Source organism: Sycon ciliatum, chromosome 5, assembly GCF_964019385.1.
Source record: "Sycon ciliatum chromosome 5, ocSycCili1.1, whole genome shotgun sequence".
Taxonomy (NCBI): Eukaryota; Metazoa; Porifera; class Calcarea; order Leucosolenida; family Sycettidae; genus Sycon; species Sycon ciliatum.
In genome coordinates, this window is record NC_088647.1 from 10616156 (window position 1) to 10631532 (window position 15377).

At 48.0% G+C, this 15377-nt stretch overlaps 1 protein-coding gene across 1 annotated transcript; it reads right to left on the reverse strand.

Moving 5' to 3' along the window:
• Positions 1-220: 220 nt before the first annotated feature.
• On the reverse strand, positions 221-15369 carry LOC135817573 (uncharacterized). The gene is made up of 9 exons (XM_065330787.1): positions 14885-15369; positions 11625-11658; positions 10677-11046; positions 9807-9948; positions 8803-9018; positions 5734-8405; positions 2724-5183; positions 2269-2416; positions 221-1106 (listed from the first exon to the last, which is right to left on the reverse strand). The coding sequence occupies exons 1-7, from the start codon at positions 15098-15100 to the stop codon at positions 3269-3271; spliced, it is 5565 nt and encodes a 1854-aa protein (XP_065186859.1). The 5' UTR covers positions 15101-15369; the 3' UTR covers positions 221-1106; positions 2269-2416; positions 2724-3268.
• Between the last annotated feature and the right edge of the window lie 8 nt (positions 15370-15377).

The window sequence follows — 15377 nt, forward strand, 5'->3', positions numbered from 1 at the left end:
CATGTAGATGCATGCTAATTCTTTCAATGCATTGCACACTAATTCATCTCATGAATTGCAATCATTGCAAGCAGTCACCTCTATTCTTTTCTGTCCAAAAAGATTTCAATCAGGATTTGAACCCATGCAAGTCACCAAGAACAGCCCCAACAAGAGGATCCAACCAGGCATGGATCTAACCAAGCTTTCCATTCCAGTCACAACACAACCAGTACGGTTAATGCCATAATTATATACTTCAAAGGAGACCAGCTCCAAAGAGTTCAAAAGGACGAAATTTGCAAGTACGGGAAAACTCCGTAACCAGCACATACATACTTATTACAAGCAAGTAGCCACCTTTTTCTTATGCAAACCAACATTTTTGGTGCCGTTGTTCGTTGAAAAGTGACACTCTTAGAGGGTCCAGAAACGTTCTTAGTAGACAGGAGTGTCCGAATCTGGGGAGTCCATATTAGGGGAGTTTGTAAAGTAAAAGTAATTCACATGTGAAACTCATCCTCCTCTCGTTAGAGAACGACTTCTCAACGATCTACCAAAGAGCCTTCGCTTACGAGCATAGAAAGATAAGATCACGCGCTCTCATGAATCTTTACCATGATATTAAACTTTCTAAACAATGCTGTAGTGATAGAAACGGAGTCAACAATGATCTGCTCACATCCTGCTGCTCTATACTGGCAAGTGGATGACGCGATAGCCTAAAAAAACTGCTCTCCATAAAATTGTCATTGATAAGAAGTGGCCAATGTTTCACATAATGAAATACTTCTGAGATGCAACATTTGCATAGGGAGTATAAGGCCGCACGGGTGCATGTGCACCAGATTTCGTCAAGAAGCAGAGCACTGACCGCTGTTAAGCACCACACGCACTGGTGGCAAGCGCTATTCATAGAGAGAGACTGAGCAAACAGCAAAACCACACAAGTAACGTTGTGGCGGAGATGACAACACTGTGTGTTAGGGTTGATATGTCCAAGCATAGCTATGTGACTACTGCTGGGCCGGCTATGCTTTACTCAAGTGACAACACACCATCAAAGTGATGTGGTAGTGAAGGGACTGGAGCAGCACATTCCGTTCTTTGACGACACCTGTAGACATCTGACCCAACAAGGAGACACACCAACATACACAAATAGCTCAGTGGGCCACTGAACTGAGGAATACTAGCTATTACATGCTCACAGGCCCGGAAGACACTGCTGGTCACGCACATGCACACGCAGACACACAGATCATACTAGTAATAACAATGCCAAGGACTTGACTTGCCCTATCTGCTGCACTATGCCAATCTGCAATACATGTGCAAACATGGTACAATAACAGTAACAGTACAGTGATAAGTGACATCCACGGGAATGCAGGAATGCAGGAATGCAGGAATGCGGGAATGCAGGAATGCCTGTGTACGTAGGAGCACAGTACTGTCGGGCGCCGAAGAACGGCCAGGCTAGAATTTCACCAATTTTTAAGAACAGCGTAGGCTGGATGCTTTGCAGATAAGAACGGAAACCGTAATATACACTATAATGTACACTCACTGATGTATAACTCTGCGTAAATGTACATGTAAGACTGTACAATCGAATAAGAACGAAACTGCTGAGTTCTTAATGTGCGCAAGCTCCACTGCAGCCACTTCATTACATGAAAATCCTGATGATGGCTCCTGGCCGAAAATTTTATTGAGATTATTATGATTTGCAGCGAAGAGACCACTTGAAGATGGTGTGTGTAAGGTTTTTCACTGCTGTGTTCGCTAAAAAAGAAGAACGGACTAGGCTAGAACCCTGACCCCCAGTTCTTCGGCGCCTGACAGTACTGTAGGACTAAAACAATCGCAGTAAAAGAGAACATGTCAAAGTACACTTCCGCATGCAGTGGAGTTTGCATAACGTTATAATGATTAATTATAATGATTAATGACACTCCTGCGCGAGATACTGTAAACCGGGAAACTGTCAAGTTTGTGACTTGCCAGCATACTAGTAGACGAATTTGCACCTGGAATTGTTAACGATTGGAGTCAATTTCATTGGTTTCGACTACAGTTCTCGGCTTTGCGTTGACTTACTATTGTGATCTCACATCCAGCGCACAAACATTCCGAAAGTTTCCAGCTCGCCAAAGTTTCCCGGTTTACAGTAAAGAAGTCTATAATTCAACTGGTCACTAATCCCGATCTTAAGTATGTGCACACACACGCACACATACACACACACCATCACGAACAGGATCTGGTAACTCCACAGGTACATACTTTGACGGTTTGCTGAGACGATTTGAAATCCAAACAACGTCAGCTATGGCGCATCGAAATCAAGGTCGCCTGTCAGAGCATCCTGTGGCATGTTCAGAATCACTGTCACTGTCTGTGTATCAGCCAAGTGGAGTTGCTGGAACAAAACCTAACGAGTTAAGGGAGCAGCAAGAGAGACCACACACAACATCAAGGAGCAGCAGATACTTGGCTGAAAATGTGATAGCAAAAGCATGGAATATATGGTTGTATAGCAATACGCATTAAGACTTGCTGCACAAAGACGTGTTCCAGGCATCCCCATCACCAGTAGACCAGGCAGCAACTAGAAAATTAATACGGGGTTTCCAGTAGCAACCCTGACCCCATACCACATGGACACATACACACCATGTACCCCACACACCATGTATCCCCCCACACACACTCACACACAGAGTTATATATTTACTCACCTACTTCAGTAGTAGCAGGATAAACTCTATCTTGCTCAGCATGGAGCACATACCAGCAGTAGCAAGACAGTGACCGCCATCACCGCTGCGTCATGAACCACATCATGCAGCGATGACCACCGCTGCTGTGTCATGAACCACATCATGCAACTACGCCTCGTGGCATGCATGACCGGGAATAACAGCAACACACCGGTGGTTTGGCTAGGAGTAGACTGGCAATGGGAACGGTTTGCCGCCACTTCTGGCGACCATAGGCAGTAACATTGCAGCAAGGCGATCAACTCCACACAGGAAAACACACTGGCAGTGATGTAACGAGATGATGATGGGCACCCAGTAAATAGCCATGTCCTCTTGCAACACCCCAACAAAGAAAGAAAATAAGTTTAAAGTTTACTCTCCGCCAGCGCGTAACTTGCACATAATTGCTTAGGTCAACAGCTCTACACGGCTTCTGCTTACTATTCCACAGTGGCATACACTTCATGAGGCGGCATGCCAACACAGGTGACCAACAGCAGTAGATAGCCACCTGAGGGGTATCAGCGAGCAGCAGCAGGATTCAGTGAACAGAGTGTTGGTGACGCTAGCCAGAGCGCACTCATCTCCAAGATGTTCTTCTCCCAATGCAATGGAAGCAGAATTTCCAGCCACAGTCGTCTAGAGCAGCCGGACATGTACGTAAGACACAGCTGCTCAAGCAGATCCAGGTGGTGATCACGGGCAAATGCCAGCACACAGGTAACGTTATGTGGACACACGTGATTCTCTGCTAGCCAGTGTGAGAAGGTAGCCACCAACTCGCACATCAAATACTGGCTGGCCGTCACAATCACTTGCAACACCATACACAAGGTGTCATCATGGTCATGCTCATGTGACACTCCGCTGCTACAGCGCAACCTACAGTAGTGTCCGGCAGCTACACAAAAGTCACGGACGTCTGGAGAAGTCAGTGCAGCAGCAGCAGCAGAGTAGCGTTGCTGTTCGTCAATGCACGTGACTGGATTAGGGCTTATCTCCAGATTTTCTCTGTCATCAGCTGTTCCCGCACTGGATGAGCAAGCTATTGAAACAGGTGATGTATGGCCATCAGCACAAAGCTCTCTTCCTTTCACTCCTGTCGGACATTGGGCCGGGTCATCTGCACACGGCAATGTAGTGTGTAGAGTTGGCTGCACTTTGTCCTTGGCAAGCGCCGCCGTCGGGCATCGCAGCTGACAGCCGTACACAGCATGCAGCAAACTGGCCACAGCATGCGGTGACACACCAGCCAGGACTATCCGTGCACCTTGTTCAGCCTCGGCAAACTGGCCACACAGCATAGCGGACATAGCATCACCGGCCTTACTCAGTGTGGAGCGATGTGCGGGCAGCTGGCACGTATCACACACCACAAACACAACATCAGCTTCTTGTTCCCGGAGTGCACGTGCATACAGGCAACACGGTTCTGTTGTTGATGTTGATGTCAGCTGCACATCACCATCAGCACTAGTGCAACATGAGTGGAACACACTAGAAATACACTGCTGTATGTCAGGGGGCACAGAAGCAGCAGGTGGAGATGATTCTTGGTCCGGCCTACCACAAGCAAAAGCTGAATCATCACAACCATCAGCATTATCAGCATAGTCACCATCATCACCAGCAGTACAGGTAGAGGAAGGTAGCGAGTCCACTGTCTCCTGGCACAGCTGCTGCTCAGACACAGTATCATTAGCACTGGCCACTACTGCTTCATCACTGCTCTTGGTTGTAGAAGTACACGCATGTTGCTGGTCTGCAACTACCAGCTTAGCGTCGTCTAGCTGACTGCTGCTCTCACTAACTAGGGAACCTCCGTCACCAAACCGCCTCTTGCTGTTCTCATCACCAAACCGCCTCTTGCTCTTCTCATCGTCACTAGCATCCAGATCGACATGTTTGCGCTTTCTACCAGAGACCGTTGGGTTTCCACCATGCTGCCGCAACTGAGCTGGTGCCTCACTGGAAGGTGTGGCAGCTTCACGATGGCGTGGTTGACAGCATGGACGGGTGGCCGTCGGCTGGGAGAGATCACAGGCTGACGCAGCACAAGAGAAAAGGTTCGCAAGCGATTGTAGAATATCATGATGACTGCAGGACTTGATACCTAGAACATCCTTGACTGGTTTAAGCTGCGGCGTTGTGTCCATGGACTCTTCAGGCACAGCACATAACGGTGTTGCTGAAGCCACACTACCAGTATCAGCAGCAGACACAATGTCAGCACTCGGTAAAGTAGAAGAATCCGTCAAAGTCTCAATGGCAGAGCTGGATGGCTTCTCCTCCGCGCTAACTGGCTCAGTGGTGTCTTCACTGGAAGCATCTTGATCTGCTGGCACTACGACGACATCAGAAGTCGTGTGCAGGGCCTCCACTAACAACTGCATGCACCTGTTGACTATGAATAGCTGATGGCGCAGATTTGCTTTCCTGTAGACAAAATGCACATGTGCAAAACAGAGAAATGGAGAGAGGACCACAAATCTGTAAAGAAGCCTGTCAAAGCAAAAACCCTACATGAACACTCTGAGCATCACACAATCAGTACAGTCATGTACTAGATTTCCCAGAGTGCCCTGATTATTGTGTGATGTGTGGGTGAGGCACACACACACACACACACACACACACACACACACACACACACACACACACACACACACACACACACACACACACCGCCAATCGAGTAGAGTCTGGGTTGCCATCATCATGGGGAACACCGCAATGATCTCCGTACAGCCACTGCAGCATGACTACATGTTCCACACACCTAGAATTGTAATGTCACGTCAATACATGAGAATGACGCCAAGACAAATAGTCTTGTTGGTGCAGCACTGGGTATACACTCATGTACGTACCAGTGATCCTAACAATGCTACATGTACATGCAGTGATCCTAACAATGCTAGGAGTCGAACATGTACATGCAGTGCAGTGTGCACCTCCACACTCTACACTACAGTGTGCTACTCACTTGATAATAAGTGGCAGGGAGAGCAGACAGCAGTCCAGGAAATCCTCACGGGACTGACTCTTCAGGCAGAGGTTATGCATAATAGTGCCGTAACCAAAGCTCGTTTGCGCCATCTGCACCAAGTGCTGATTGACGTCGCGGCCAACTTTGCACAGGCCCTGGCGTGCATGCTGCCTGGTGGAGTCCAAGCTGGAGTTAGCACACATACACCGGTCATTGTTCAAAGGGCAGTGTAGAGAGTCACAGCGTAGCCGATCAAGAACACAAACGCTCTGCTCTTCCAGTAAGCGCTGGAAACAGCGCGCATTGTCGATCATTCTCATCAGAATACGTATGCACCTAGAACCAAACCGCCCTGAGCCAGATACCAGCCGGGCCACCAACGCCTGAACGACAAGATGGCTGCAGAGATGTGGCGTACATTCAGACACTTGAGAAAGCCGGTCCAAGAGAAACACCTCCAACTGAACACCGGAAGGTTGGTCTTTGTGCGGCTGCGGCCGCTGCACTCTGCCCGGAGTGGCTTCGGTCTCCAATCTGCGCAGTGTTCTCAACGTTTGCTGGTCTGACCGCTCTTGTTGTCTACTCAGATCTCTGTTAGTCGGTGACATAGCCAAGAACGGAACCCCAACATGCAAGGGTTCATCCAGCATGCGTAACGGTGACAGTGGTGGCGGTGGTGAGAATGACGGTGGTATTAGCATGACGGGCACGGGACTAGTCAAGGGTCCACTCTCGGGCATTTCCGGTGGTGGCAGTGGAGTACCACAAGAACCAGGTGTTGAAGTGAATGATGCACCGGCTGCCTTGGATAGACCGGCACCGAACACGCGTCCCATCTGTGTGCGGCGTGGAGACATGAAACCTTCCATGGAAGACAGGTACTCGTCAGCTGCCTGCATGGCTAACTCGGATTCGGACAATGAATCACGTGAAGCACTCCTCTGCGCTGCTGTGGCTGTCCCTACTGGTGTTGTTGTCACTGCTGCGGCTGGCCTTGGTGCCACTGTTGATGCTATTGCTGCTGTTGCAGTTGATGGCGTTGGTACTGGTGTTGGTGGTGCTGCTGCGGTTGGCCTTGGCGCCATTGTTGATGGCGTTACTGGTGTTGGTGGTGCTGCTATAGCTACAGGAGATGATACTGCTGGAGCGGTGGAAGAGGACACGGCAGTGGGTTGAGTGACAACAGGATAACTAGGGAATGCAGCAGCTCCTGGCACAGCAGGACCATGCAATAGACTACACCTGGCTGCAGATGGCAATGTGAGAGCGAGTGGTGAAGAAGTAGCTGTAGATGGAGGAACAGATGGGGCATCACTTTCTACCTCAGCACCACATTCATCAACAAGAGCATTATGTTCACTAGTGCCAGCTTCTTTTTCAAGATCTTCCTCTGGTACTGCCATTGTTGTGTCTTCTACCATTGCCACCTCTGCAATGTCAGCAATTGCTGGTTCTCCCATCATGGCTATTGCTTCTGCTGCTGCTTCCAGAACAGGTGATTCCGGTGATGACATCACCTGCGAGTAATGAAGTGGCGAAGCGTCCGGCAACGGAGATGCCTGGCCACCCCTTGGGGAATACCCGCAGGAGGATAGTGGAGACATACTAGGACTGGCCAGAGAGCTAAAAGCGGGGAAAGGTGACGGGCAATCCACACATGCCAGTGCCTGATAGGGTGTGTTCCAGACATTCGCCGAGGACATGTCGGGTGGTGACGGAGCACCGAGGGGAAAGCTCGTGTTGAAGTCATGCACAGCTGCCGGAACAGACTGTAGCACAGCATCATTCGGTTCTGCAGGGGAAAACTGCGAAGCATCCGATATAGCAGGGTTGGAACACTGAGACAGTGCAGGAAATCTAGTGGAGTCCATGTGATCACCAGTATTATGTAGCTCAACTGGCACCATGTCCGAGTTGACTGCAATGCTAGCATCAGCATCAACGCCAGGGACCAACTGCTCAACGTTATCTCCTGCCAACATCTTCTCCGCATCAACACTCTCAGCAGCATCAACAGCCTCTGCTTCAGAGCCAACATCACCATTGTCTGCTTGCCCAGCGCTGCTCTCTCGAGTTGTTGCACCTGCAGCGGTGTTCAGTGTGCCGTCCTTGTCGGAAACAGCAGCTGATTCATGGCGGGCATCACCTGGCACATTGCCCGTACCAGCACTAGCAGCAGCAGCAGCACTGACATCAGGCACATGGTGTAGCTGCTCAAGTAGAGGTCTAACACTAGCCACAGACTGCGGTGAGTCAGCTCTCAGATCAGTACCCGATGACATCGCTGTACCATCAGATGATGACGTTGATGAGCTAGTGGAGGCCGGTGATTTGGGGAGACTTTGAGCCTGACCAGCACTGGCTACTGGAACTGAGCTGTCATCATCACCTGCCACAGACTCAGACTCGGAGTGCGTACATCCAATATCTGCTGCCACAAGTACATCAGAGTGATTAGAGAAGCAGTCACTAACACCGCATACAGGAGTTGTGCACCCGCGTAGCCTATGATGATAGTCCAGTATTCGCTGTGCAAGGATGCTGATGAGGGGTAGCTTGGTGGCCATGAACAGGAGGCTAGCCTCGTCAAAATAGAAGTTCATCAACGCCTGCAGAATAGTGTTGTGCAGCGACTTGTAGCTGGGATCTGCTAACATGTCCAGCAGAACCTGGGAAAGAGAACCAGAGGGTCAACACACATACACACACACACACACACAATTCACATAGAGATAGAACAAATCATACCAGAAAATACAACAGCAGCAGCAATGAACAATTGGGCAACAGTCAATTGCTGGTAGATTTACATCACTCGCACAACACAGACTGTAAACAACAGTCTACCCGCATGACCAGCACATGTACATGTACAGTGGTATCAGATGTACCATACCAGTACATACTAGTACTTCAAGTAAACAGTCGATCACGTTCAGCACAAGCAGACAGCCACCTGACTTGATCTACCCTTGCCAGTATATGTACTGTACTACACGTACAAACATGAACTGACTGCCAATACAGTATGCTACTATCAGGACCAGTCTACATTGTACAACTTACTTTGACAGCCCCACAATCCCTAGCCTTCTCTCTGCACACTACATCCTGACAGCAGAGTGCTATAGCTTTGAGGAGAGTAGTGCGACGACGACTATCTCGACTTGCACCCTGCATCTCGGACAGCAACACCTTGATGCCACCGCACGCACCCACGATGAAACGACAAGATGACTCCCACACACAGTAAACCAGCGACAGCACAGCACGGCGACGGATCTGGAGAGCAGGCACACACACACACACACACACACACACACACACACACACACACACACAACAGAGGGAAAGCTGACCATTAACACATGTATCCTCAGTGGAAAGCAATTTTTGCAACCCCTGGGTCACTTTTTTTTCAGTGTCAACTATTTCAGCACCTTCATTTTAAAAATAAAACTATTATGATGGAATCGGATGGGATGTCATTTTCAGTTGGAGGGTATAGCACGAAAAAGACTGAAAAATTAGAACTCACCAAACAAACAAAAGTGCGATAACAGTACCGAACAGGAATCAATACACAAACACACCCATGCTGTATCAACCGGTACAACATGTACAGAGAACTGTCAGTGTTAAGTACCACATTCATTTGTTTAGGGCCCGGCAGGTCAGAGGTTAGCATGCGATTGGAATATTGAACTCGCCCACAGGTGGTGCTGTACTGGATATCTGCACTAATGGCTGGCATCATTCCTGCAGATATCCACCCAAACCGTACTGCGTCTCTGCACTAATGGCTGGCATCATTCCTGCAGATGTCCACCCACACCGGACTGGGTCTCTGCACTAATGGCTGGCACCATTCCTGCAGATATCCACCAACACCGGACTGGGTCTTGCTCAATACTCCACAAGTACAGAACAGTACAAGCCGTCATCACGCTCATCAAGGTCGGGTAAGAGTGAACTGAATTATTATAGACGCAACAGAGGCTGTGCATGCCAGTAACGACAGCCCACTGCACATGAACCACGCACATACTGCATGGCATGCACTACTGTACCTTGGAATGTGAATGCTCAGCAAGTTGTACTATGACTGGAACAGCTCCAGCCGAGCCCAGTAGCTTGGCAAACCTGGTGTTAACTGATGCGCATGTTTCCACTGTAGATAAGGCAGCCTGTGTCAACTCAACCGACTTGCAGCTAGAGAAAAGCAAACAGAAGAAGACATGGACAGGGAGAGGAATGAATGTAGAAATGTAGAGGCGAGTCAGAGTGGCTTCATCATGCAACAAGTCCATGATCACTACCCTCCTGATCCAATAAACGACCGACATGGATATACCAGCATTCAGGAGTTATAGTCCTGGTGATCCTATACGGAAGCAGCTAGACCGCCACTACCACTACTACTACTACTACTACTACTACTACTACTACTACTACTACTACTACTACTACTACTACTGCACTGCTATTAGATGATTGTCCTACTTGTAGACAACAGACAACAGAGAGCACATGTTGACAGAAGAGGAATGCTGGCATTATGCTGCACATGATCGTACACATGGCGTCACTTAGTACAATGCAAGACACAGTGGATATTGAGTGCACTAGACCAAGTAGACCTACACTACAAGTCCTACTGCCACAAGGGAACCAATCAAGAATACAACATCAAGTGAACATGCAAGCAGCCAAGAATAGAACAAGACCCTGTATGAACTACACCATACACCAGAGTTCTAGCCGGGGGGGAGGCGAGCGGAACATGGAAAAAATAGGTGGCTTGTTTATTTCCCTACAATTTTTTCCCCGGCTAGAACTCCGATATACCACACCACGCACCAAAGTACACGCCCTATCTGTGCCACACCGCATACCACAACACACACCACACACCAAAGTATACGCTCTACACAACATACCTCAAAGCTGTTACTAAAGACTCAAACACCTTCTTCTCAGTCATAATCTGTTGGCGACACCAGGGAGCCTCACGAACAAACAACGTCAACACCTTACACAGACCAAACATGCAGCGCCGATGGGCGCAATGCTCTACAAATAACTTCACCGTAATATCAGGCAAGTCTCGGCATGCCAAGACAGCTTTGAGGCCTTCTGCGGACTGAGACTTTCGGAGTTGAACAACATCAGCTCTACCGCCGCGGCTGCTACTGCTGCTGGTACTGATACGGAGCTGTTCATCAATTTCAAAGCCAGCGAGATTCGTCAGGCAACGGAGAACACGCGACAGCAAGCTGCATGATGCCTTCTCATACTTCAGCCACCACACTACAGAGAATACAAGCGCATGCATTGGCATGTGTTGAGAAAACAGAAACAACAGATATAGCATCACAGTGGCGGTGATACTGCTCATGGTCGCCACACTATACATGCTACCAAGATACATAAGCCAGAGTGTGCACTGTGTAGCTTAGTCAGTGGTGGGCGTCACTTACTCGTACACCACTTTTTTATATCAGTGTACAGTAAAAACTGATGTCACAGACCGTAATGATATGGAGCAGGGCAACAGTACATTAGCGGTTCACGGTTTCCATGACTCATCAAAACTAATGTAAACGACGAATTCTTCCGTCCAGAATCCATAATTATGATGAATTGCACAGGCTGATCTACATAGTCTTGATGCAACGTTCAAACCAAACACTTGTCCTATAGCCACCTATACCCTGGCCACTGTGCACCACCATGATGCCTATAGCCACCGCTTGTATCATGATACTGTACAAGGAAACAGGATACTGTAGAGTGCTTCATATACATGCATTGAAGTAAACACTGACACAGAGACTACAAGAGACTGACAAGCATCCACACTATCCACACTACTTCAAAGAACTTACCAAGAGAGGGCAGGATCTCTTCTTGCTGTAGACACTGCAAAACAAAACCAAGAAGAACAAGAAAGAGAGAGAGAGAGAGAGAGAGAGAGAGAGAGAGAGAGAGAGAGAGAGAGAGAGAGAGAGAGAGAGAGAAGAGAGAGAGAGAGAGAGAGAGAGAGAGAGAGAGAGAGAGAGAAAGAGAGAGAGAGATAGATAGAGAAAGAGAGAGGAGAGAAAGAGAGAGAACGAGACAGATAGAGACAGAGACAGATAAAGAAAGAGGTCACGGAACGAAAGAGAGAAAATGCTGTGATAGACCAACGCTATACATATCCACACGGTGTTAATCTTGACGCAAATGCTAAGATGAACATTGAACAAGGGATTGCATTGTAGGTGACAGATAACAGGCTGACAGTACATCTACGTGTTATGCAGTATGCACCCTTGCTACTACAATAGCACCTGTGCAGTGTGCCCATGCAGTATGCCCATGCAGTGTGCCCATGCAATATGCTAGGTAAATGTAAAGATCAACAACTACTAGTACTAGCAGCCAGCACGTACTGCTTGCACACTGACAGGAAGCAGTGATACAAGGTGAGGTCTTTTGGCTGTTTGACTTGTTTCGCATTGTGCAGTAATCACTATTAGATTTCACACAGTACACAGTACAGCGCATCATACTGCAACAGGCAATACTTTGAAGTTGTGAAATCGCACTCTGAGCCAATGTGCAATGTGCAGGATTCAGCAGAGGAGGTGCCCTTTAGTGGCCATCAACAAATTTATAAAAATCACAAAAAAATGAAAAGAGCTTTGTTTCAGCTGACACCCACCCACCCTACCACGGAAGAAGAAAAACAAAAAATGCCGTCCTTTCTGAAATTCCCAACGATGCATACACTGTCACAGATTCCGTCGTCAGTATCCATGTAATCCACAGATTCCAAAGTGAAGGCAGAATTTCTGAATCGCCCACATTTGATGGTCTCTCACTCATATACCATGTGTGTCCGCTGATACGTATACTACCAAGCGTATACGACTCCCAAATGGGCCCAAGAGTGTTCAACGGCCCGCACAACCTCTTTCCAGTGCTGCGACGGCAGAACTTCACATCACGTGACAGGATTCAAACGGTTACCAGGTTATGCTGGCAAACAGTGCAACGTGACCACCAGCAGGGAGTTGAACCAAATAAAAGCAGGGTAGCATACAACCCTAAGCCCTGTATCCATCATGCACAGGGTGCAAATAATGTGTACGGGTTTGTCACGTGATGTGAAGTTCTGCCGCCGAAGACCCCACATAGCCGGAGCTGCACACTCTTGGGGGTTATGCACTACTAATACAAGACAGGAGGGACCCTGGAAGCATGGTTACTATAATACTATTACGTACGCTTGATACAACTACTGATACTGTACAAGCAGTTGTGGATATGATCCTTGTCCACAGTTTCGTCCAGTGGATTGTGACGACAGATTCCAGTAGTTCGCACATGGCCATAATCTGCTCATTCTGATCATTTGAGAATTGTCAAACCCAGGCCTCAGAATGCCCCATACAAACATGCATGTAATTACTAAGCAGTACCGGTACTGTAAGACCAGATGATTTTTTAAACGTCATTTAAGGTCTCCAGGTTTTCGTTAGTTAGCGACATGAAATGCTAACGAATGCTGGATGTCAAACCCATGGCCCAGCGAACGACTGTAGATACAGGTACGTACATCTTTATTGCAGATCGACGAACGAGAGAGCTTGGAAGCTCAGGGCCCTGCGCTATGCTTTGTTGCCTAGCTCATCGTGCATGTTGGTAGAACTGATGGAAATGCTTTTTCCTTTGATTAGCTACATCATTGTATTGCAAAAACGTTTCAATGAGATACTGAAGTAACGTCTTCTGCAAAGCTATGGAACCGGCGCTGACTCTGCCGATCACGGGCGTTCTGGAGTCGACGGAATGTCTGTCCTGACGTTTCCTGGGACCGGCGCTGACTCTGCCGATCACGGGCGTTCTTCTTCTTATTATTATTATACTGACGGCAACTAACATCCATTCTGATTGCATTTACTCGTCTCCCTACTTCGTATTAGGCCTTGGCGGATAATGCTCGAAAAGGTGGCAGATTCTGCTCGAAAAGCAGTGAAATTGGCAGAACCATACAAACCTTATGGCGTGCAATTCCTCGAATTCTGCTCCATTTCTTTATCCACATACCAAACATGCATGAAACCTACCAGAAAAAGTACCGAATTCTGCCAATTTTTCTGCCGGCATTATCTGCCAAGGCCTACTTCGTATTTCTTTCCAGAAAATCTCCCCATACAGCAGGGAGTCGTTTACATAATATGACTCCCTGCTATACATCTACATGACTGTATATACGTTATAATTATGATGCTATCGGCCTTCATGCGATTCCCGGGCTGGTCGACAGGCGGCCCAGCCAGCCTGCTAGTGGGATCTCGGCCTCGCACACAAATCCACACAAAATGTTACTGCACTGAATGCATTCCCCCATACACTTCGCATATATATTCATTCTCTTGATGGTACCGTACTCTTGATGGTACGGGACAGGTACGGGATAGCGCCAGGCATGTCGATGGCACAAACAAACAAAAGTATTGTGGCCAGCTGTCTGCTGGTACGGTACAGTACGGGACAGATACGGGATAGCGCCAGGCGTGACACAAACAAACAAACAAACACCAAATTAAAGCTGTGTGGACCCTGGCTAGCGCCAGACGTTACTGAAGTAACGTCTTCTGCATAGCTACGGGAATTAAAATTTTAGTTTCAACTGCTTGTTCATCACTTTGGATAGAGCTAAGGACTAGCTAGACCTTCTTCGTCCGAAAAAAAGTTGTATGAAATGCCTTCGGGGCAGATCTCGTAAAGCAAACAGCGCGGTAAACACAACAGGGCTCAGTACATTCAACACCTAATCGGGTCTAAAAGGGATTCTACGGGATTTCGTACATCTGTACGATGTGTATAGGGCTTATAATTACAGCCGGCGAGTTTTAAAGTCAACTTGTTTTGAACTTCTGCTTGCAGTGTACATGCCTAACGTGCCATGGTACTGCATACATGTAAGTAGTCAGAACTACAATCACCACCAACCAACACCATGAACAATGCACAGCCATGGCCTTTTGTAGTTTATCCACTACAGACAGTATCTCAATCTCCGCATGATAAACATGCACAATCATATAAGGTAGGGGGGGGGGGACCCTAAAAGCACGAGCATTTTCGCGAGGCTTACGATTATTCGAGTTTTCAAATCCACCAGAGCATTGGCGACAATGCTGTGAGCGACATCAGCAGAATCCACAAACTCTTCCTTTCTCCAGCCGTTTTTCAAGTTGGTCAACAGCTGCTTGACAATGTCCAGCTTCACACTCGTTTTCTCGCAATTCTTCTTGATGGAGCACAGAAGCTTCAGAACGACAGAAGCACTAGATGATGACAGTCCATCCATGGCAGGGACTGAGCTGAACTACAAACACGCATGTACAAGGAGGTTACGATGAAGAAACCGATCCTCGCCCTTCCAAACTCTGTCGAGTTGAATCCAAAAAAAAACAATAAATTAGTTAGTAAGTTCATTCATTCGGTCCAGGACTCGACCCTCAATCGCCAAGCAAGCGGTGAATGAACCCTGGCCAGCAGGCTGACCTCCACGCGCACACAAGACAGATCCTTGACGAGACAAGAGCCGGCTAGCCCTACATTATACTACATAGGCCATGCACGGT

What these genes read in the sequence shown, in the direction of transcription:
- LOC135817573 (XM_065330787.1), bottom strand. Translation starts at nt 15,100, where the DNA reads ATGGATGGACTGTCATCATCTAGTGCTTCTGTCGTTCTGAAGCTTCTG. An exon ending in ATTTGAAAACTCGAATAATC is followed by an intron (nt 11,659 to 14,884) that starts GTAAGCCTCGCG and finishes TTTGTTTTGCAG; the next exon opens with TGTCTACAGCAAGAAGAGAT. An exon ending in AGAGATCCTGCCCTCTCTTG is followed by an intron (nt 11,047 to 11,624) that starts GTAAGTTCTTTG and finishes TATTCTCTGTAG; the next exon opens with TGTGGTGGCTGAAGTATGAG.